At 35.2% G+C, this 25,468-nt stretch overlaps 1 protein-coding gene across 9 annotated transcripts in view; it reads right to left on the bottom strand.

Moving 5' to 3' along the window:
• The window catches only part of EPHA6 (EPH receptor A6), a 953,598-nt gene that overhangs the window by 335,976 nt on the left and 592,154 nt on the right, over nt 1-25,468 (bottom strand). For 8 of the 9 annotated variants that reach the window (XM_073231794.1, XM_037001712.2, XM_073231795.1 and 5 more), the window contains one exon: nt 3,221-3,345. In XM_073231794.1, the coding sequence (XP_073087895.1) occupies nt 3,221-3,328 (108 nt within the window). In that variant the 5' untranslated portion in view covers nt 3,329-3,345. Of the gene's footprint in view, nt 1-3,220; nt 3,346-25,468 lie in introns of those variants that run through there. The other variant, XR_012129240.1, reaches the window with a different exon arrangement.

The raw sequence follows: 25,468 nt of genomic DNA on the forward strand, positions 1-25,468 counted from the left end.
AAAAGGTCACTGGTAACAATAGTATGTACGTTGACATCAGAGATCTGTAAACATTTCACATTCTAAGCAGCTTAACTTCTTTCCTGATTTACAAAATAATGCTCTTAAAAAAATGAAAACTTAATAAAACACAGTTCTTCAGAGAATAGTGTAAATATGGATTGTGGATTATGGATTAGTGATAAAGAGTAACTTTGATTAAAAGGAAAGATAAGGTTTAAGACATAAAGACTGAGGCACCAATATTAAAGGCTGTGAAGAATATGAGTATTATAATGAGTAGAGGATTAAAATTCTTTCATAACTCTCTGAACATTGAGGTACCTTAGTAAGTAGTTAAAGCACCACCAGATCCAGTTGGAGATCTTTACCTGTTCCTGATCCCATCCCCAGCTTCTATATTTTGCTTTTTAAGGCTCATTATCTGCCACTTTCTTTAGAGACCGAAATTTGGGCTACAAAGCCCCTACAGAGAACCAGGAGTGCATATGATTTTTTTCTACACATCACATATGTACTTCCAGTAAAGCCTGTAGCCAATGATTGACTGGAGCCAGAGACAGATCAGCTTCTTTGTCTCCATGGGATGAACTTTGATACATAATTTAGATTAAGAGATCCCTTGGTCACTCTGAGTTTCATAATCCTTCTTTTTTCATAATCTTTCTTCCTTCATTTTCTTTACCAATTCTCCTGGGAGCTTTCTTAAGTAATCACTTGCACACAAATTCTTGTCTCAGGGTCAGCTTTAGGGTGACTTAATCTAAGACAGTTACCAAAGCTATTTAGGGCCCATCCATTCATCCATATTTATCTATACTTGCTTTCTCCCTCACTCTTCCTTGCCTCCAATGATGTACCTCCATCCCACAATCCCACTCCAACCTAATAGGCAACACTTGAAACAGCATGATGTGCATTCTAGAACACTCTATATTTTTCTGTATGTGTATAATCTCACACAAATACACACATATGGGGAAATATTTGTGTTACAAAAAGAGAACCATTAGCATATATACTTCTTTGTATCTTGCTTTTCTTACTGCACAATATTGAGGTTCCTAATAAAGAAGGCAATCAGCACTTTTAACTAAGGGTACTATTACAAGTTGTCCTACTTACAAGTCTCATAAAATTATTTGCTTGGGAGGAGAAACCACATTATAGATGCAGACATATAAAATGTACAGTTAGAATTTGACATCATACTTGGGAAAAGTTTTATGCAATCTGAAGGGTTTGATATTCTAACATCTTTGGTTGTCTATACATTGTATATTTATGTATGGGAAGATACAGATTATTTAGTTTGTAGACAATCCCATGCTATTTTATTCTGATTCTATGTGGTATTATAATATATGGAAATATTTCCCTAAAGCTTTCTACATTCATATTTAATAATGATTTAGGGTGTTTTATTTTTTAGATCTGTTTATAATTAATCTTTATAACCCACTAGAAGGGCAAATATCTTTATCTACATTTTTATAAATGTGGAGACTGAGAGACAGGTTGATTAGTTGACTTTTTCCTAGAGGTAAGCATAATGAGAGTCAGAGTCAGAACATGAATTAGGAATCCTTGGCTTCTAACTCCACATTTAATCATTAGCACTGGATCATTGTCATTTTCTTACAAAACAAACTCCTTCATGACATTATTTATTCCTTCATTAAAACATGGGATTTATGTCAATTACCAACTTTGAGAATCATTGATTTCTAAAATTCTGATTGGATGGATGTGGTTCTCTTTTTATGGAATCTGTATGGTTTGTCCATAAATGTAAATATTTTAAGTTATCTTCATCTTCAAACATATGAATTATAAATGACTATAAAATGAGAGATTTTCTGTAAATACTTCTATAAAACAGAAATACTTCCATACTGAAAGGTTGCTTGTGTATGTGCAGTTTGAATACATGAAGATTTATTTGATTTAGTGAATAGAAAATATATATATTCTTATGACCGCATGTTATAGGTTATAACATTTGAAAGGATAGCCCAACAGGGCTCCTGAATACATGACGGCCTGGCTAATGCACAGAATCTGTTATCCAATTAAAACTCAGTAAACTCCTCCTTTCTTAAGACTATGGATTTATCTGTGTTAGTTAATGATAATGACAGTTTTCATTGACTACATAATACTGAAATTACTAGAGTATCAAAAATGGATACAGCCATGCTAATGAGTCACCTCTCCCCTTTCCAAATTTACATTTGCTCAGAAGCAGGAGAACAGAAAAAGGTGAACTCTCTTCTTGCTCTATATTTCTTCAGAGGAAACCTAAATTTATTTGTGATATACCTTTGCTTCCAGTAAGTTTCAAAAATGCGAGAAGTTCTTTCTTATTTTAATATACTATTAGAAATTATATATAATTTTTACACTAAAATGTTTTTGTTTAATGTTCCCTTTATCAATATTCCAGAATAGTATTAGCACAATAACACATATCAGAATTATCTATGTGGTCTGTGTAATAGCTGTAATTGTACAGCAACAATAATATGATGGTGAGGAAAGGGAAAATTCTTAAAAGAGTGTGAATAACAATAGAGGTAAGGAAGCATATCATTCAAGAAAATACAGTAATTGAGCACATTTATAAATGGCAAAAATGGAAATTAAGGTTAGCAGTTGATTTATTAACCAGATTTACACTGCCAGCTTCTTATAAATAAAAGAACTGACCTGAATGTAGAGAAAATTTTTAATTCATCAGCTATTTCCATTTATCCTTATATCATCCTTTCCAACTCATAAGGTGGACTGTAACTTTGGCAAAGAATATGGGCTACACCAACACCTTTTAGGTTATAGTAATTTTATTTTACCATTTTTTCCCAATGAATTTTAGAAATAATGTTATATCAACTAAACTAGGAGTTGAAGGAGATACCACTTCCTACTACTGTAAAACTAGAGTAAGTCATGACAAAGATGAACATCATATGTCTTCTACTTTAATCTGACATAAAACAAGACAAATTAATTAAGAAAATACAAGAAATAGTAAATTAGAGAGTCTTCAAAGACATAGTAGGTATGAGGTTAGGCCGAAAAAAATAGGTTTTAAAGTAAAATAATAATATAATAACATGCTGAATATATACATATATATATATAAATATATATATATATACATATACATGTATGTATGTATGTATATGTAGTTTTTTAGGAAACTCCAAATTAGACCTACTTTCTCATAGTACTTGATCTCGTAGTCCAGAATGGCTCCATTGGAAAAAGCAGGTGCTTGCCATGAGAGGGCAATGCTATTTTGGGATGCCCAGTCCTTCCTTACCATACCTATCAGGGAAGGTGCTGAAAGGAAAGAAAATAACTAAGAATTAATTGGCAGGAATCATTTTCCATAATCCTTTAATATTTTGTCTTCAAAGGAAAATATAATTCTTACTGGAGAGGACATTAATTATTGAAGTCAGATTAATAGGATAGTCTTAGGATCTATTCAATCCAAATAAAGCAATACAATATATTTAGAAACACTACTAAGGAAACAGGAAAAACTCAAACAGTCCAAGAATTAGAGACAGAACTTAATCATCTTTGTTTTTGTCTGAGAAGGACATTTTTCTTGAAACTTGCTTTGGTTTTGAGCTATGACATGAAATACAATATACTTGTCTCCTATAGGTTATAAATTTAAGTCTGATTACAGAAAAATCTTCTGCAATTACAAGACCATTTATAGGATTTTCCTTCTTTTCCAACTTAGTGCTTTATACAGTTTTAGTACTTTACAGACATTAGTATCACAAACTTGATTACAATAAATTATTGCATAACAAAACAAGCATTATTTCTTTTTTTTTTTTTTGAGAGGGTATCTCTCATATTTATTGATCAAATGGTTGTTAACAACAATAAAATTCAGTATAGGGGGGTCAACGCTCAATGTACAATCATTAATCCATCTCAAGCCTAATTCTCGTCAGTCTCCAATCTTCTGAAGCATAACGAACAAGTTCTTACATGGTGAACGAATTCTTACATAGTGAATAAATTCTTACATGGTGAACAGTACAAGGGCATTCATCACAGAAACTTTCGGTTTTGATCATGCATTATGACCTATAAACAATCAGGTCAAATATGAATATTCGTTTGATTTTTGTACTTGATTTATATGTTGATCCCACATTTCTCCTATTATTATTATTATTATTTTTATTTTTAATAAAAGCAGCATTATTTCTTTTGCATGATTTGTGACATGTTAAAGAAATTGAACTATTAAACTTCTGAAGTCTATTTTCAGAATAATGTATTTTTTTCCTATATAACATTATTTTAATAACTTAACCCTAAACTAAACTTACATTAAACTTCCAAACTTTTCCTAGAATGTATATACAGTAGATTCTTTTCTTTAACAAAATACTTTCCATTTTTAAGTATTTTGATATTTAAAAACTAATTTTTTACATGGAAGTTTAAACTCATAAAAATAGAACTACAAATTAAAAATGCTGAGATATCATTTCTAACCTATCAGATTGGCAAAAAATTTAAAAAAATGATGCCAGGCTCTGTTGGCTAGACTATACGGAAAAGTGCATTTTGGTGGAAATGCAAAATCGTACCACTCTTATGAAGGGAAATTTGGCCATTTAAGGCAAATTATATGTTCATTTGCACTTCAGCTTTTTGGGATCTTTCCTAAAGATACACTGCACAAATACAAAGTGACATGTTTATAAGACTACTCACTGAGATTCACTTGCAAAGACTGGAAGCAATTTAAATGTCCATCAATAAGGGACTGGATGAAAAAACTATGCTACATCCACTGGAGAATTATGAAGTTGTAAAAAGGAGTTGTGACTATACCATATAAATACTACCATGGAGTTATTTGAGTTATTTTGGGATTTTTTTAAGTGAAAAAACTTAAGGTAGAGAGAAATGTATAGAAAACAATTTAAGGATAATCCTAAGAATAAAAAATAACAATGGTTACCCTTCTGGGATAGGAAGCAATAGGATGGACAGTACAGGGTTAGAAGATAGCTGTCTCAGAATATACCTTCCCTTGAAGATTTACTTTGGAACCCTGTAAATAGTTTAAATTATTAGAAAATAAATAAATATTTTAAAGAGCATTTTCAAAGAATTAAAATAAAAGTGAAAGAAATCTGTGTTTTGAGTCAGAGGCTTAGCCTCCTAAAGGAACTACTTAAGGTGACTTTAAAACATAATAACTTAGCATTCATCTGAATGTGGTATATTTCATGGATTTGTTAAAAGCTACAAATATTATTAAACTGTTTTTAGTGATGATATTGTATTGGTAGCACTGGTATTGTAATTGTAAACCTGTGTGTGTATTTTGAGGAAGGAGTAATTATATTGGTATTATTGAGAACTAGGACTTTTCCCCACTAGGGGGAAAGGTGATGCAGTTGTCAGATTAATAAGGCAAATAAAAACCCTATAGTATTAAATTCAAATTAGAAATATACTTATGGAATCAGTGTATCTTTTGAATTCATTTTCAGAAATCTATTCCAATATATCAATTCCAGTAAGAATAGAATTTGAAAAAAATGATTCTCTGTGATTAGGAAAATATACTTAAAACAATTAAGAAAGACTCAGAATTAAGTTTGGTATTTTATTTCTGAATGTTACCTTTGTACTACAGATAAAGTATTTTCTTAACCTTGTGGGAATGACAAGGAAATAGTTTAGAAATTGTATTTAAAATTCCACCTGTTCAATGAAAATATTATTCTTGGACTAAAATATATTTTTTAAATGAATGATAATTACAGCAATTGGTAAGTAATAATATATAGAAGATTTTGTACTATAAGTTAAAACAGGAATGGATAATGTAAATAAGAAAAAGTGCTCAGAAAATTCACTATTTAAATTGAGTCACATTCACCACTAATAAACTACCATTAATAACTTATCCTGGTTGGTAATTGCACTAATTTAATGTCTGTTAAATGATACTTCATGGAAAAATTATAACTTTAAACTGAATCATACAAATTGGAAGTTCATTTAAGTATATCAGTTTATTACAATTTTTTAAAATGTCTTCTTCATGTACACAATCATGGTTAATTTTCAGTATAGTGTCATAAAGCATATTACCTGTGTACTACATTTTGCCTCATATCTTTTTAGCACTCAAGGTCCAATGACATAATCTTTGCAAAATTTAAAATAAATTCAATTATGGCAGCATATTATAATGACTACTGATTAAAATATAGGTACTGCCTTTTCCATTTTCAGTTCTCCAGTGGTTAATTGTACATCACCTAAATTTTATGAGTCCTTTCCTATACTTCTATAGAATAGAAATAAAGAAAATCTGTTCCCTAACTACTCTGAGAATTACTATTAGCTCTCTATTCCTTACGTAACTAATCTAGTTACAGATTCTTCACCTGTACATGGACTTTAGGGTCCAAGGACAATCTAAACACTAAAATGTCTTTCACTTGTGCACATTCTTTTCATATGTAAATGTTCACTTTTTACATAGTTGTGAAATATATATGATTTTAGATAATTATGTTTTTAAGCAGATATTCTAACTGTATTCCATATTTTCATAGTCTCCATACTTACGATTTTAATGGCTAAAATATTCAATTATGTTGATATTATCATGTGATACCTCTAAAACTGAATGGTAAAGTTTCCAATATTGTCCTGTTAGAGTTCTCACATTCTATGCACACCTTTTTAATTTTGTTAAATTATTTTACATAGAAAATTGCTTCTTATCTTGGATTTTCTGAGGCATACCGTATTTTAGCCTACTTCTTTGAAAAGAGTTGTATCAATGTACACTAGATACACACTTTTAAACATTAAAGCCAAGGATGTGGGAAACAATTTATAGGTCAATATATACTCCATATGCTGAATTTTCTATTTTCCAAGAAGGCCAACACTACATGGAATTTCATTTTAAAATATGGCTTTAGTACATGAAACCTCTGTTTTAGATATATTTAATAGATTTGTTTTCTTATTAACACAAGTTTCTACAACATCTGAATTTGGCAAATTATGGCAACACTGTAGTATCAACAAATGTAAAGCGGAAAATCATTTATTCCTCAACATGAGAAAAATTGATTTTAGTAGACAGAAAGGCAACTACTGATTTTACTTCTGACGTAAAAGGTCAGAGAAGGAAAGAAAAAGGTCGGGAATAGCTTCTGGAGTTTGTCCGATCAGAGATTAAATGAAAGACTTGAGAGACTTGGAGACTCAAGCAACATTTCCTGAGTAAAGGATAATGTATTCAGTATAGTTTTCAGTAGCATTTTATTTATGATATTCGTCCTTTTTTAACTCTTCAAAATCTTAGCTTTGACCTTCAAAATAAATGATTATTGAAGATTACATTCTTGAAAATGGTTTTAATAGAAACCTTTCTGATTACTACATTTTCTGAATCTCAAATAGTTTACCAAAAACTATGTAACAACAACAAAAAATTGAAAAGTACATGGTGAGTTAGAGTAGGGACTTGGACAAGCATCATGATTAACTTTTCCTGCCTATGATGAAAAAATGCCAAGATATAAGCAGTATAATAAGAACAGGAGGGGCTCCATCTTAAGGCTAAAGAATAAGATACCATTTTAAAAACTGAGGAGTTAGGAGGTAAGATTCCTAACATATTTTATGGTAATCAGCCAATAACCTACACTATCTTAAGGCAGTGCAAGCAGTCCTAAATGATATGTTCCCACTGCTTGAGGGTGACCACTAGGGAAGAACAGGATTAAGAAATTTCTTGTGTTAAGTTTATCTACAGAATACAGAGAGGACTGACTATGGATAATGACATAATGCCTCTCACTGGAGATAGACATTATGAGACCACATGTCAAACCTATGCTTCTTGGCCCTTTGCCCCATTCTTGAAATCCTGAAAAGGCAGAATCCTAAGCCTTCAAGTCCACCTCCTCTCTGAGGTTGCCCACTCTCCCCTTTCTTCAAGTGTGTACTTTGCCTCATAAAGACTTCTTGCTGCTCAACTTACTGTGTTTTGTCTCTGTACTCTTCCAAGCCTCTTAGGAGGTTAATAGCAAACCCCTTTTACCTGTGGTAAGCATTTTTGTTACTTCACTATTTCATTCAATTTACTAGACTTAAGCACAAGTCTTCTCTCTCTGTTCTACTTCAAAAAAGTAGGGAAGATTTACTAAGATCTCTGATTTGGGCTTCCAAGTTCCTGTTGCCTGGGTGACCTGGACAGGACTGTAGCTGTAAGATCATTTTCTTTAGTAGCCTGCCCTAAAATCTTCTTTCTTTGACTTTGGGAAGTTTTCAGAACATAATCTCATTCTAGCCAGTGCTCTGAGGCTCCCGGAGATGCTGAGGTGGTAGGGGCTTAGTTCCCATGCAGTGCAGATTCAAGCAGACACTGTATGCCAGGCGACCTTGGCTTCAGGAGTTGGCAAGGGATCTGCCCTGTGCCAAGAAGGAGTTCAATGAACTTCCCTTTCCTGCCTCTGTTCTCCCTTGATCTCTACTGCCTGCATGGCTGCTGCCATTCACTACTACTCTCAGTGTAATGAATTCCTTCCTTATCTAAACTCCTCTGACCTGTTCGAGAATTCTTTCTCACCCAGAGTCAAGAACACCCCCATGTCCAGGTTGAGGTTTCTCCTTGTGCTTCACCTAGTGTGCAGAGAGAGGCCTCCCCAGACACAGCTTCCTGACAATAATAGCATAGATCATTAACCAACGAAATATTATTTGCATTTAGATAAGCATCATTTTTGTATGATTATGCAGATACATGAAGAACTAATTAATTATTCTAGTGAATTATTTTCCTAATTAAGTTTTAATCAATTTTCATTTAATATTTATTTTATACTATGTATATTATCTTATTTCATACTCAAATCTATGGGATGTAAGTTGTTTCTATTCTGAAAATGAGAAAGCTGAAGCTCTGAGGAGTGAACAATTGTTTAATGACAAGATAGGAAGGTGAATTTTGATATTACCTCAAACTGTCAAGAAATAAGTGGAAAATTTATTTTTTTGCTGCATCCAGCTTAAAATTAATTCTACTTTAGTGTTGTAATATGTTCAATATTAAAATATGTGCTGAAAACTAGAAGCAAGGAATGAAACATCACAAATATCCTGTCACTTTTAAATCTGTTATTTTGTGAATTTTTCAAAAATTAAACACTAACACTGCTATTCAAAGTAGCACTGGATTATTAGGAATATGTTTTTATTTTGAGGATGTAATAAAGATTTATTATACAGGCCATGAGGTGATGTATTTTTCTGACAGTCTATCAAATATTGCTAATTCACAGTCATCTGCTGAGCATAAAGTTTAAACATTAAGATATGCTTGTATCTTACAAGTGTGTGAGTGTGTGTTTGGGTAAGATAGAGAGGGAGAGAAAGCAAGAGCACACTCCTATGCACATGTGTTTGTAACAGAATCCTGACAGTGAATGCTAAATAACAGAATTTTAATATTAGGATAGTCCTTCAAGTCATTTAATACATTTTTTCAACAATGCAGAAAGTTCTTCAACACACCCCTGAGAGCTAATTACCCACTTCTTCCTTTAGCAGTTGTACTAAAGAGGACAGTATACTACTTCATAAGGCATTCCATTCCTTTTTGAAGATCTCTATTCAAAAGTTATCATATGGAGTCATTGTTTTCTTCCTGTAATTTCCACTTAGGTCTTAGTTCTGACCTTTAGCATAAACAAAATTAACTCTTTCACCTTTGCTCATCTATCATCCTTGTTCTTGTATTCCTTACTTCTTCCTTCCTTCTCTTCATTATTCATTTCCTTGTATGTATGTGTGTGTGTGTGTGTGTGTGTGTGTGTGTGTGTGTGTGTGTGTGTGTGTGTGTATGTGGCTTAGGTGAAATACAATCAATCATACAATGAAGTGTAAATAAGGCACAATAATAAACAAATAATCCAGACCAGAAAGTGTGAATCAGAACAGACTTTTAAGACTATATGAGTCATCCCTTTGCTTTGCTAATGAACCGATGGGTATAACAGCAATGCAAGACTATATAATAGTATTTCATTCAATAGATGTTCAGGAAGAGACATGTTAATCAATATCATGATTTCACTTGTGAAATTCTGTAAATGTGGTGTTTATCATCTGAATTGCCATTTTTGAAACCTGAGAGCATGTTTCGAACTATTTCTGAATGTTTTGTCTTGGAAGTGTTTATTAAATACATTGTTCTTTGGAAAGCATAATATATCCTAACAATATCTGCCTCATCTGTTTTTCTTTTGATGTTTTCCCCTGTAAATCAGACTTTAGTGGTAATATATATTATCTACTTTCTCTATGTGGTTGAAATCTAGTATGAGTTTGAAATATACTTCTGTACAGCAGGACTGATGCTTTATTTTCTCTCTAGTTTCTTTCTCTTTTCTGTACTGAAAATAACATTGTGGTATGTTAAACCATATATATGATGGCTGGGATTGGATGAGTAATGGCTGCCAAATACGTAGTTCTGAGAACTTGTGAATGTTCCTCTGTGCTGAAAGGGACTTTACAATTTTGATTAAGTTAAGGATTTTGAGATGAGGGATTATCCTGGATTATTCAGGTTGGCCCAGTGTAATCACAAGTGTCTTTATTAGAGAGAGGCAGGAAGAGACTTGTCTACAGACAAGAAGGCTGTGAGCCCAGGAATGCAGGTAGTCTGCAGAAGCTGGAAGAGGGAAGGAAGGGATTTACCCTGGAGCCTATGAAAGGAACCAGTCCTCCTGACACCTTTATTTTAGCCCTGTAAGACTGATATTAGACTTCTAACCCTCAGAACTATAAGATAGTAAGTATATGTTGTTTTTGAGAAAAAAAGTTTTTGGTGATTTGTTACAGTAGCAAAAGGAAACTTAACAATAGTTCAGTTGATTTATCTTTAAATACCTTTATTTCAGATATATTTACGGTTCAGTAGGGAAGGTGGGTAAGTTTTAAAAATTCAGTTTCTAAAGCAGTGATAAAAGACTTGTACTTTACCTTACTCATTTGATATATTTATTACTTTTAGAAATTAACTTCAAAAAATTATTCTGTTTCTTTTAAAAATATTTTGAATACTCTGACCCTACAGATTTTTCCTTTTTTAATCTACAATCTGTCAGGTTTGTCTTTTCCCTACCTTTCTTATTAGAAAAGGGAGCGATTTTTCTTCTTTTTGATTACATCACCTTAACTTATAGGTGATATAGGACTAGTTTTTTTCCAGCTTATCCAGAGTTAATGTTCTGTTTTTAAAAAGCCATTAGCTTTTAATTTCAAAGGTCTTTCACAGGAAATATTAACATTATATAACAAATATTGCTCACTCTTTCTACTTTTTCCTGTCATGCTAACTTGATGCTGGCAGGTGCTTGACAAAACATTAGTGAAAAATATGTGGAAATATTTACACAGAAAACTCTCACTATCTGTGGCAGCCACAGGGAAAAATCACTTTATTAATGATCAGTCAAAATGACACAGTACTTCCAGGACTTAATTACACAGTGACATTATCTTTAAAGTTTTTAATTCCTACTTTATTAGACTTATGAGTGGTTGATTTAATGTGCTACTGTTAAGCTTGTCTTCAGGCTGCTGTTTTCAGTAATTTATACCATACATTTCTACTGACTATTACATCATTCCAGAGGCATTCAATAAACTGTTTATATGACAGATGTTATAAAATGTAGTTTCTTTGACATAGGAAAGATAAGAAAACTATCCTCAAATTAGACCAGTCTGAGATTCTGCTGACCTTACTATTACGTACTAAGTTTCAGCAAAAAGATAAATGTTGTACCAGTATTTTCTAGGACATATTCTATTCACCAAAATCTCAGAAAGTTGGCCTAGTCCTAGAGACAAATCAAGAATGTGTCCCTTCTCAACTTCAAACAATTTCCTTATTTATAATGAGGCAGCAGACACATGGGATAAGCATCATGGTTAATTTTTCCCTCTATAATTAAAAATACTGAGATATAAACAGATAGGAAGAACAGGAGGGACCCCATCTTAAGGCTAAGATTCCATTTTCAAAGGAAGAGAGTTGAGAAGGATGATTCCTAATATATTCTCTGCTAATCAGACAATAACCAAACAGCCCACCTTAAGGCAGTGCTGGCAGTCTTAACTGATGTGTCCCCACTGCTTGAGAGTAAACACTATCTTGGAGAAGAACAGGATAAATAAATCCCCTTTGTTGGGTTTATTTGGCAAAACTGGCTGGAGGACTGACAATAAAGGAAAGGAAGCATAGTGTCTTACCAGAGATAAGCATCTTGAGACCACAAGTCAAGCCTATGCCCAACAACCCCCCATTTGCCTTTTGCCCCAATCTTGAAAGCCTTAAAAGACAGAATTCCCAAACTCTCAGTGCACCTCCTCTCTGAGGACACCGACACTTTCAAATAAAGCTTTGTCAGTACTCACATAATTGCATTTTGTCTCTTTGCTATTTGATTTTATTTTCAAATTTCACTTTGTCTCTGCTTTACTCCAATTAAGTAGGAAGGGGCCGTTAAGAGCTCAGATTTGGGCCTGCATGTTTCTGTCACCTGGGTGACCCAGATGAAACTGCAGCCATGCCATCTGCTCTTAGCAGCCTGCCTGAAAATCTCATTTCTTTGGGAAGTTCTCAGAACATCATCTCACTGCATCCTGTGTGCCGTGGCTGCCCCAAATCCTGGAGTGGTAGGGGCTATTCCCCATGCGGTGCAGATCCAAGCGGACACAGGATGCCAGATGACCCTGGCTTCTGAAGCTGATAAGGGAATCTGCCCTAGGCCAAGATTTTCCCACTACATTATAAAATCAAGAGTACTGGTTTCTAGATATTCTTCTAGGTAAAAGTACTAACTGACTTGTACAATTATATAAATTACATATGAAAATTTTATAAATAGATTTTAAATATAGTATCTTAGCTGTATTTGAATAAGTTTTGTAACTTCTGGGCCTCATCTGAGTCATTATAAAATTTGCCTCATCTTCCACGTATAGGAAAAAATGAGACAACTTAAGTTCTATTAAAATGACCAGGAAAATCACTTATAAGTAAATGACTAAAATCAACATAACTAATATGTGTCAAGGAAATACTCAGTGATAAAGCTTGCAAAAATATAAATCTTTAAAATAATGTACTAATGAATAGATACTGTTTTACACACAAATTTCATTACTGAATTAAAAAAAGTTTAGACCCTTAAAAGAAATACACACAATAGATTTAATGACAATGTTTTAAAAATGTTGTAGATATGTGCAGGCATGGAAAAATAAGTGTAATACTTAAAGTGAAAAAAAACAAGTTGCAAAACATGCATTACATGATTCAAATTTTTTTGGTAAACTTTAAATACCCTTAAATTGTATAAGTAAATTGTACAGCTATTGTATAAAAACATTGTATAACGATCAGGACCGTGATTTGAGGATAGATGATGAAGGAGATGATGACCCATTTCTCTACCAAATGTTAATTCAACACTATTAAAAAAGGTCATTCAGTGGTGCCGTTACCAAGAAGATTGACCTTCCTCCTGATTGACTATGAGAACAAAGAATAGTGAACAGATAACATGCCAGTTTGGGGCTAAGAATTCCTGAACATTGACCAAGCAACACTTTTTGAACTTATTCCAGCTCTACACTACTTAGACATCAAAAGTTTGCTTGGTGTTATGTGTAAGACTATTGCCAATACGATTAAGGGGAAAACCAGTGAGGAGATCTATAAGACCTTCATCTAATATGACTTTATTGAAGAATAGGAAGCCCATGTATGCGAAGAGAACCAGTGGTATGAACAAAAGTGAAAAGTTGTGCTTGACATTGAAACACTGTAAGGATTGTTCCAAATACTATTTGCACTGCTCTGTTTACAACTATTAATATTAGACAAACAGTAGACACATGTAGCAGTGAATGAACTGGATGATCAGAATATTGTCCTCATTGCATATGTACTTTGAGTACATATTCCAAACCTATGGCTGAGTCTCTTTTAGTGTGATCAAAATCTTCTTTGTACTTTGCTCTGAATAAAACTGAACTGTGGGTTGTCTATTTAAAAAATAATATAATGAATATATGTATATGTATAATATAACTATTTTTAAAATACATAACAAATATATGTATATGTATAATAACAGTATATATATTCATTCATACATATACATATATATATGAACAGAATAAAATGAAACTATTAATAGTGGCTTACCATGGTATTAGCCTAGTAAAAGTAGATGTAATAAGAGCAAAACAAATATAAATCTAACAATTGACTAAAAAATCTGTTTTAAATTACATGAACAAATGGTATTATTCATATATTTTAAAACATTTAAAAAGAAATGATTTTATTTCAAAGAGCGCAACTAATATTTGTTTTAGTTCATACAATGTCCTCAAGACTGTTTTCAAAAATATAGTGCAAAGTGTTAATAAATTTCAGAAGTTAAACCTAAATATGATATAAGCTCTGACCATAAAGTAATATCTGTGATTATGGAGGAATCATTAAATTTTACTTTTGACCTGTATTTTTGTCATCCTTTCATTCATATGATGATACAAAATTGCAGGAAAAGCTATCTGAGAAACCACTGGTTGGCTTCAAAAGTATTTTAAATAAAGAAGATTCATGAAAATTAGTCTTCTAAGTATTATGGATTTCTATATTGGATGTCTCAACAAGGAAATAAAAAAGCTTTTCTGTGCTGTTGAACCCCCAAGGTGCATAAACGGACAAGAAAATGTCAATCACATTTTGAGGCTGTGAAACAACCTATGATAACCTTGGCAATTTTAGAAGAGATATTAACATTTAAGGAGTTCCATCCATAATGTAAGATGAAAGAGCAGCAATCACCTTTTTCCCGTTAAGATAGAGCCTGGACTAGCTTAAGACTACTTTGATCATTTCAAATGGAATTGATTCTGATGTCTGAACTCCTAAAACATTTATTGTCTATTCTTCAGGACATCTACCAATTGACTGCATTTATTTATCTAAGCTCTTGCTCTTCCTCTTTATAGAATATAGAATAATATATTGTCCTTCACTTTTCACCTTCCCATGCTCTTTCACACACATTAAATCACTTAATATACACTGTAACTTTGTAGGTACAGTTATTCCCATTAAAGATGAGGAAATGGGATGAGATCTGAAACAATTTACTCACAGGTACCTAAGAGGTAAGGAGCAGACTCCAGAGTAAGTCTTGCACCTAAGGACTGTACTCAAGTGATTGTGACATTTCAAGATCTCAGTCTCCCAAAGGACCTAATACAGTGCCCCTTCCCCACCGACCCACACATATTAAGTACCTTTCATGTGAGTATCTCTTTTATTCCAAACTTGTTTAAATCTTGTTTAAAGGCTTATCAGACAATTGTCCTACCTTCTGGTTTTGTTCTATAAATCCTCTATGGCACCATATTAGCACTGTCCAATTGACTCATGTACTCCATATATATATTTGTCATTTTATGAGAGTAGAATTAATATAAGAAAATAATCATCTGTAGTTTATTATAATAACAATATCAGTAAATGAGGAAAGATTACTGCAAAGTGATGAGCTTGAACATATGGTGTTGATGAAAATAGACCTATAATTTATTTGTATAACATTAATATACATCTTGGGTTAGTTTCTTGAATTGTCAATATTTTCCATTTTTTAACTATCTAATTTGAAAATAAATATTTGTATTGAGAATTAAAAGCAAAATCCCAAATATTCTGAGTTATTTGACTATTGATTGAGAGTGATATCACTTGACTTTTCACTAATTCTAAACCCATTTTATCATTCCCACACGTGCTCCACTCCATAAGCTGTGCTCTCACTTTCCTTAGCTACAGTTTAACACCTCTTAATCAGTAAAATTCTGCTGGATTCTATAGTCTTTTAGGATATAATCCTGAAATTCTACATGTATTCTATATAATCTAGCTATAAAATATTTTAAAAGCTGTGTTTTTGTTTCATTTTTCTATTATTTTTTGGGGAGTTAAAGCTGTATTACAATTATATATATATGTGTGTGTGTGTGTGTAATGTGTGTGTGTGTGTGTGCGCGTGCGTGCGCGTGTATTTCCAGAGATACAGAAAGAGAGGAATTACTCATACTGCTGGCCACAGGAGGGAATGTTGAATGATCCTGTCACACTGATTCAGGATGATGCATGTATATCGCTGCCAATTCACCAGAAATGGAACTGTAAAATATCTTTTGTTCTCTCATTAAAGAAATAATGCAATGCAACAGCAGATTCATTGGCATTGTTTCTGGTTCAAGCTTGGAGGAATAAATCTTGATTCTTCCTTGATGGAAGTAGTCTTTGCCAGGTGTCCCACAGCTGCCTTCAAACATTCATGGCTTCTTGAGGATATGGGTGATTTTGTTCTCATCATTGATCAAACAACAGAGTAAATCACTGATGTGAAATAACACCTGGCTGAAAACTGTGTTATCCTCTCATTTTCTCTAGTTAGTAATTGTTGTTTACAAATCATTGACTACACATGGAAAAAAAACTTGTGTTTTCTCATATTGACTGCTAGCTTATAATTTCTACTTCATGTTCTCACAGTAGCTTCAAAGGCATTCAGTGTACATGTTACACTTTTCCCCCTGATTTTTGTGACTGCTTGATTAACAAGCCAAATGACATTGTACCATATCTGCTGCAGAAATTAATAGGACCGCAAAGATTTTAAAACTAAAATAAGATAACTATTATTCATAATGAATAATGCAAATCTTCGCCACATTCTTATACTTCATTTAAAATGTAATACAATGTGCTAAAGAATCTTGTTTATTTTTCCTAAATTCTATTTTTAGGGAAAAAGTATGTGAATAAATATCAATTTTTTTTGTCTAAACATTTGCAAGATGATTTATGCAACCAAGTAGTATTTGTTTTCTTAACATAACTTCTAATTAATTGTACAGCACACAAAAATTAATAAAATGTAATATTAATTTTGTGGGTAAAATTGTAGTATTTCCAGAATATCTCTCCTGGCTTTAGTGCATCTACATATCAACAGGTGTTCCTAGTGGGTGGAGAGTAGTAGTTCATCTCCACATTAATGGGTAATTACCTGGGTAACTGAAGGCTTATCTGTACCTGAGAGGTTGGTGGGAGGTCTTGCTTGCTTCTGTCAGAGCAGGAAAGAGAAATGGCACCAGACCGCAGTTTGTAAGCAATAAATGGGTTTTAAACTTTATTTCTCCTTTTGACTGACTTTGGTTTTAGCGGTATTTTGCCCTGGAATTTCCTTTCCCCAGAGTTACATCTGGCGGTAGTTGGCAAGACCTCTGAACCCAAAATCTGCCGTAATGAGCATGACCTTTGGGAGGGCTGCTCCTAGAGATGGTGGTGAGATGCCCAGAACCCCTACCTCATGGATGGTCCAGAGGCCCCAGTGGAAGTGGCAGCAGAGGGTGCAGCTTCAACTGTTATTGTCCCCCCATCTGTTGGACTTCCAATTTGGTAGTCCCTAGTGGGGAATTGGTCTAGGGTAAAGTACCTCCTAGAGGGGTGGGGCCTTCTCTAGAACTGGGGAAGGGTGGAGACACCAGAAGGTACAGAATTAGCCCTCCATGATATAGAAGGCTGCTTAGAGTGACTGTGTAGTGGCTGGCATTGTAGGGTCTCTTTTCATCGAGATAGTGAAAAATATTATCCAGGAGAAAGAGGATTATTGAGAGGGTTAGTGAGGAGAGAGAGGGACTTAGGCAGGAGAGAAATGCACTTCAGCATCACTTCCAAGTGCTGGGCATAACCTACAGGCCTCTGGTCAGACTAAAACTGTTACTATATAACATGTGACTGGCCATTAGCCTTTGGCATCCCCAGGGAATGATGAAGCAGATACATTGGTCCAGGTGTGCTGGCTAGAAGGAAAGCCTGCCTCTGAGGTGGCCCAATGGTTACATCAGTGTTTGTTGCACATGGGGCAAAAAATGTGGGCCGTAGCTTGTCTGTGGGGTTTGCCATTGACCTTTGAAGAAGTCAGTTGAGCTCAGGAGTGCTTTGTGTGCTCTAAGAGGGACTTACACTGAGTCCTGCAGCAACATGGGACAATAGTAAGGGGGCTGATACCCCTTGTCAGGTGGCAGATAAACTAGATTGGGCTCTGCCCATATCATAAGTATATCAGTATGCCACGACTTGTGTGGAAATGGCTACTGGCCTATTGGTTGCTTTTCCTGCACATTGTGCAGATCAGCGAACCATCAAGAGGGGCCTAGAGTGTCTCTTTGCAGTCTGTGGCTGGCTGCAGGTGATGGAGAGTTCAAGGCACCCACTATACTGGACATTCATTACAAGGATGGGTGCAGCAATTAGGAATAAAGTGAAAGTTTCATGTATCATATAACCCTACTGGGGCAGGCATGATAGAGAGGTACAATGGTTTGTTGACATCTGGCCAGAAGTTGGACACCTGTGGTCTATTGTGGCTGGTCAGTTCGCCTATGGACAGTGCTATAGTGTTTGAATGAGAAGCCATTTAAAGGAGCTTTGAGCTCTGTGGATATGCTAACACACCTTGCTTCCTCTCCTATACAACTGTATGTGCAAACCAAAGAAAAGTTTTTGAAGCCAGTATATGGCTAGCAGAGCAACAACCTATTGCCAGTGTCAGATGCATTAAACCCTGGGGACACTGTTGAATGGACTTGGCCCTGGACTTTTCAACACATGGACCAGCAATGGCTGGCCCTTTTGACACCTTGGGAAAAAGGCCTGGAAGCTGGCCTCTTGTGTAGTCCTGGAGTAACAGCAGAGTGGCCCCCAAACATCATGGTAGTGTACCCAAAACATTCAGGAGGTAAGAGCATCTTAGAGGGAAGTTTTGTTTTGTCTTTATGGCCAGTGCATGTAGCTCCTGCAGCCCTATATTGACCCATCTGTAACTCCCACAGGGAGGGGTGTGAAAGTCTGGTATACTAGACCAGGACAAGATCCCATTCCTGCCACTGTTCTGTCACAGGACCACTCTCTTGCATGTGTCCTACCTGATGGACAAGATTTGCTTATGTTGGTATCATTAAAACATGTATCTTATTGCCCTTAAGGTTATTTTCTTCTTGAGTCCTTGTGGCCTGGATGTGCCCCCAAGCTGTAGCTGCTATGTGATTATTGCTTCGAACTCTCTACCTCTTCAGCTACTATGTGCTGGAATGAATGAGTTTTGGACTAAATTTGCATAGGGCTTTGAACCTAACTGAATCCTCCATCTTGAGGATTATCATGACTTTATTACCATTGCTATTGTTATGTCAGTAGTCTGGTCACAATGCTCCAGTTCTCTCACCCAAGGGCCATTGTAGAAAAAGGGGAATGAGTAGATTGCAAGGTGAAATTTTTGGAGGGGTGGCCTGTTGGTAAAACTGTAGTATTTCCAGAATGTTTTGCCTGGCTTTAGTGCATCTACATATCAACAGGCATTCCTAGTGGGTGGAGAGAAGTGGTTTGTTTCCATATCAGTGGGTAATTACCTGGGAACCAAGGGTTTATCTGGACCTGAGAGGTTGGGGGGAGGTCTTTCTTGCTTCTGCCAAAGCAGGAAAGAGAGATGGCCCTGGATTGCAGTTTATAAGCAATAAATGGGTTTTAAACTTTATTTCTCCTTTTGACTGATTTCAGTTTTAGAGGTATTTTGCCCCGGGATTTTCTTTCCAATGCTAAATACCAGAATTCAACAACACATAATTTCTGAATATTCAGATTACATTAGATCAGTGATAGGAAAGTGAAGAAAGAGATGTTACATTGTAAAGCTGACAGTTAGCTGGTATGCACTATTGTGGCCATCATCAATGGCTTACAGCCAGCACTCCTGTCTCTGAGTAATACCTATGCCATAGAAGTTTTAAGTATTTTGAGTGTCACCCTGTATGTATTACCATCCTTAATGATTTTAGAATTATGTCATTTACTCTAAATTTTATCATGGTCTTCTGCTTTGATTTAAGAGATCAATTTCAACTGATGGGAAGGTTTATTTTACTACATATAAATTAATTGTATAGATTCACCTTTAATTTGTATTTCATAGCTTTTAGTTGCATAGTTTTGCCTGCTTCTTAGAGAATCCAAATCTTTGCTCAAAGAGAAATTGTTAGGAAGGAAGGAACTCGGCTCAGTGCCGCAGGAAAGTCATAAATAGTGAGACAAGAAACCAAAGTCAAAAAAACAAAGTAAATTTTAATATACTCTGCATAGAGTAACAGATTGGGCCTGCCTAAAATAAGACAGGCCCGGATGCTCATTCTGAGGCTTCTTTTATGTAGTTTTGGCAGGGCAGAGAGGTCCTTGATTGACAGCTGTCAGCCGTAGGCTTGTCCTGATTGGTGAAATGAGGACAGGGGCTGTGCTGTGCCTGTGCTTCTGGTGTTTCTTATTTGGGGAGACCCTGGAGTTTTCCTGAGTCACTCTTGGACCCTGCGGCTTCATCTGATTAACTCTCTGAGTCATTTCTGGCTCTCTGGCTCTATCTGATCAACTCCCTGAATCATCTTTGGGGGGCCCTCTCTCCTCTTTATCCCATTCATTTCTGCCTTTCTGCCTAACAAAATGGTCTATCAGGCTAAAATTTGGCCCACAACATAAATACAACATAAATACAAAAAAAAAAAAAAAAAACAACCTCTGCTTTCTGAACATTTTGCTTCCCAGATACCCTCAGTGATGTTTCTTTGCCTGAAACTGTGCTTCATTGAGAATAATTTGTTCAGATGAGCTTCCTTACTTCAGTCACTGTCTTCTCACATTTTGGGTTATTATACTGTCTTCTATATTTTATATAGTAGTCATCCTTATCCAGTTTCACTTTCCATAGTTTTACTCCCTATAGCCAACTGTGGGCTGGAAGCAAATGATCCTCCTGACATATGGCCAGAAGGTCAGCAGTAGCCTAACGCTATGGCAAAGTGCCTATGTCATTCACTTCGGTTTATCTCATCATGTAGGCATTTTATGATCTCTCATTATCACAAAAAGAAAGGTGGATATAGTACATAAGCTAGATTGACAGAAAGAGACCACATTCACATAACTTTTATTAGTCTATTGTAATAATTGTTCTTTTTTATTATTAGTTATTATTGTTAATCTCTTACTGTGCCTACCTTAAAATTAAACTTTATCATAGGTATGTATAGGAAAAAACATGGTATATATAGGGTTCAGGACCATCCAGGTCACAGGCATACACTGGGGGTCTTGGAACATATCTGCAGGGATAAGGGGAGACTACCATATATGTCACTGTCTACTTGAGTTTTGAAGGGATTCAGAATTTACCACTGGAGTGTTTTTTTTTTTTTTGCTTTTTTTTCTAAAATTCCACTCATCTGTCTAAAAGTACAGTCTCCCCCCAAGATTCAACTGTTATAAATTTCTTCCCCATGAGTTTTGTAACAAGGATGGTGTGGGTAAAATTTCAATATTTCCAGAATTTCTCTCCTGGCCTTAGTGCATCTCCATTTCAATAGGTAATCACAAGGGTGAGTGAGGGCTATCTGAACTGGAGAGGTTGGGTGGGTTCCTTTTCCAGTAGCCGGGTCATGAGTGACATAGGAGAGCAAAAGTGGACAACTGCTTGCAGGCAATAAACAGTTTCTCCCATTTTATTTCTCTCTTTGACTGATTTCAGTTTCAAAGGTATTTTGCCCTGGTATTTTCCCCCGGAGTTACAATTGGCTTCTTTCATCAGACAGAAGTTAGCACCAGTATGAGAAATAACTAAAACAGACATTTTCACAAAACCATCATATCTCCCGTATATTCTCCCAAGGGCCTATTTGTCTTTCCTGAAAGTCATTTATTTTCCTATAAGTACCCAAACCTCCTCCATTTCCCTGTGTAGATGTGTTAAAAGTCCCAAATTCTAACCATCTCTAAGTCATGTTTTTATGTAAGCTCTTTCGTATGTGCATGAATAAAAATCTGACCTTTCTGTTGTTAATCTGTTTTTGTCATTTAATTTGCAAACTCTCAAACAATAAATAAAAGAAAGTATAGGACAGGTTTTTCCTCTCTGAGAGTTTCAGTGCAGTGGGCCTGGTTTCCATGTTAGTAGTATAGTTGTGGATGGTATTGTTGGCTTGGACGCTTTCATGGGAAAGCTTGACTTAAATGCTTATATGCATCAATGTGCCATTTTACGGGAAGTTTAGATAAAAAGATAGCTACAGTGAATTAGAGGCAAATCCATACAGCACAAAGCATAGCGGCAAAGATCTGTACATAGTGGATCTTTGAAATAAACCTGGGTCTAACTTCTTCTCTCTTCTTTCCTATGGTCAGTCCCTTTGGGTTTTTCCCCACCTAACTGAGTATTATATCTTTTATTATAGATTCTTTTATAATGCCTTTTTGTGTCAGGAGTACATTTAAATAGTTATAGTTAGAATTATTAGGATGTAGGCAATCTTGATATGCATCTAATATTAGAATTTTAGAAGACAGCCTAAAGAGGTAGGGCAAGAACATGGGACAAGCCTCGTGATTAACTTTTCCTTTCCTATGAGGAAAATGCTGAGATACAAACAATATTGTAAGAACAGGAGAGACCCCATCTTAAGGCTAAGATTCCATTTTAAAAGGTAGAGAGTTGAGAAGTATGATTCTTAACATATTCTCTGGTAATCAGACAATAACCTAACAGCCTATCTTAAGGAAGGGCAGGCAGTTTTAACTGGTATGTCCCCACTGCTTGAGAGTTTTGAAGAACAGGATAAGTAAATCCCTAATCCCTTGTGTTGTATTTATTTAGCAAAATAGGCTGGAGGACTGATAATAAAGGAAAGAAGGCATAGTGTCTCACCAGAGATAAGCATCTTGAGACCACAAGTCAAGCCTATACCCAACAACCTCCCTTTTGTCCTTTGCCCCAATCTTAAAAGCCTTAAAAGACCGAATCCCCAAACTCTCAGTGTGCTTCCTGTCTGAGGATGCCCTCACTTTCCTTTCTTTAAGTGCATCCCTTCAAATAAAGCTTTCCCACTGCTCAGATTATTGTAGTTTGTCTCTTTGCTATTTCATTTTATTTCCAAGTCTTCACTCAGTCTCTGCTTTACTCCTAATACGTAGGAAGGGGCTGCTAAGAGCTCAGATTTGGGCCTGCATGTTTCAGTCACCTGGGTGACCTGGACAAAACTGCAGCCGTGCCATCTGCTCTTAGTAGCCTACCTGAAAATCTCCTTTCTTTGGGAAGTTCTCAGAACATGATCTCCTCCATCCTGTGCTCTGTGGCTGCCTCAAATCCTGGAGCAGTAGGAGCTAGTCCTCATGTGGTGCAGATCCAAGTGGACACAGGATGCCAGAAGACCCTGGCTTCTGAAGTTGATAAGGAAATCTGCCCTAGGCCAAGAACTTTCCCTCTTTTCCTCTGCACTTATCTGTTCTCTGCTGCCTGCAAGGCAGCTGCCATTCCCTGCTGCTCTCGCTTTAATGAATTCCTTCTTTACCTACACTCCTCTGACCTGCTCAAGAATTCTTTCTCATTCATAGTTAGGAACCCTCCCCTGTCCAGTCTGAGGTTTCTCCTAATGCTTCCCCTAGTACACAGAGAGAGACCCCCCCAGACACGGCTGCCCGGTAACACTATGGTCTCACAACCATATTGATAGTGACTTAGTCAAACTATGACTTTTCAAGTGCTTATGTCAAAAGTCCAGATAAAGTAAAGCTATTCAGATAAGAGCCTAAAATATAATCCTTAAAAAGCCCTCTTGACCTCTTCTGTATAATTGCCTCCATCAAGAGATGCCAATTCTGATGATGATGCAAAAGGAAATGTTAGATTTTGAAAAGACTGAGAAATATACAGTGTGAATCAGCTCTAATCAGCTTGCCAGAACCTATTGTGCCTAACCTAATGTGACTTAGTCAAAGTCAATGAATGTTGAATAGCAAAACACTATAAATTAGTCTTTTTTTTTTCTTTCTTGTTCTGGAAGCCAGTTTTTAAACACCAGCATATTATTGGTCATAACTCAGCATTTACTAAACTTAGAGTAGTTGTAACACTGTTCTTCAAGATGTTGACAGGTAAACATCTATCACCTATCTATCATCTAGGAAGAAGGTATTCTATTTTCAAGTACATTTGCAAAATGATAGATTAAATAAAGTTACTGTAAATGTATAAATAGGAAGAAATACTATGATATTTTTCTTATTTCATGGTATCTAAAATGAAAAACTTCTCCTGATCCCATATTCATAAACTATCCAAATGCTAGAGTGTTACTTTTGGAAATAATGTAAGCCTACCCTTTGAAAAGTTCATTCTGTTGACTCTGGCTCAAGAGTTTGTATTGACTAGTGCCATGTTGCTGGCATGTAAATATCAGAAGAACTTTAAAGTGTCTTAAGCTTCTGAAACAAGACTAGGTTTCCTCTTCACTAGTAACCACTGAAAGGTTAAAGCTACAGGTGAGTGGGGATGGTGGGAGGATCAAGAGAGTCTCAGCACAGGCTCTCATGAGAAGTACAGCACAGTACTGTGATTAAGCATAGGCTTTGGAGTCGGGTTGAATCACTGGTCATGTGACTGTGATCAATTTACTTAACCTCTCTCTTTCCCCCTTTTTTTCCTTCTAACAAGTGGAAATAATAATATCCACCACTGAAGGTTGTTGTGATGAGTTAGTATATTATTTTGTTTAAAGCATTTAATTCCTGACACACTGCAATCACTCAAAATTGTTGGCTATTGTTGTTGTTGTGGACAAAGACAACATTGAACAAACATTGTTATGGTCATAAAGGGTCATTCATTAATAAATCTTCTAGAAGATTTTGCAATAGTTAACATAAAAAATCTAAAAAAACCTTACATATCCCTCATGCTAAAAAGCCATGGAGAACACAACTTGTTTCTTCATATATGAGAGTTTTGGCAATTATTTCCTAAAGGATATCTGTTAAATTGGATTGTTTTTGGTAAATGCTTCCTTGGGAATCATTTTCCAGAAGATTATATGATTAAGATTTTAGTATGTATTGTATAGGAAAAGGATTTTATAGTTAAGTACATTTTGGGGAACACTAGATTGAAAGAAAGACAAGTGTTTTCTCATTGAGGGAATTATCAGAGCTCCTAATGTGTTACTATACTTTGTAAGTAGTGAAGAAGGTCATATAGTATGCACATTTCCTTAACTCAATTGACCAAAGAACCACTTTTGAAAAGCATGTTACAGGACTAATCCTTTGTGGAAATATTCTGGGGACTGTTTGATCTAGAAGAAAAGTCCAGGAAATTCAAATATTTATTCAAACTAATATACATTTTTGGAATTCTCCACATCATGTTAATTGAACATCAGTGAATATTCATAA

This window comes from Manis javanica, chromosome 3 (assembly GCF_040802235.1).
Source record: "Manis javanica isolate MJ-LG chromosome 3, MJ_LKY, whole genome shotgun sequence".
In the NCBI taxonomy this organism is placed as follows: Eukaryota; Metazoa; Chordata; class Mammalia; order Pholidota; family Manidae; genus Manis; species Manis javanica.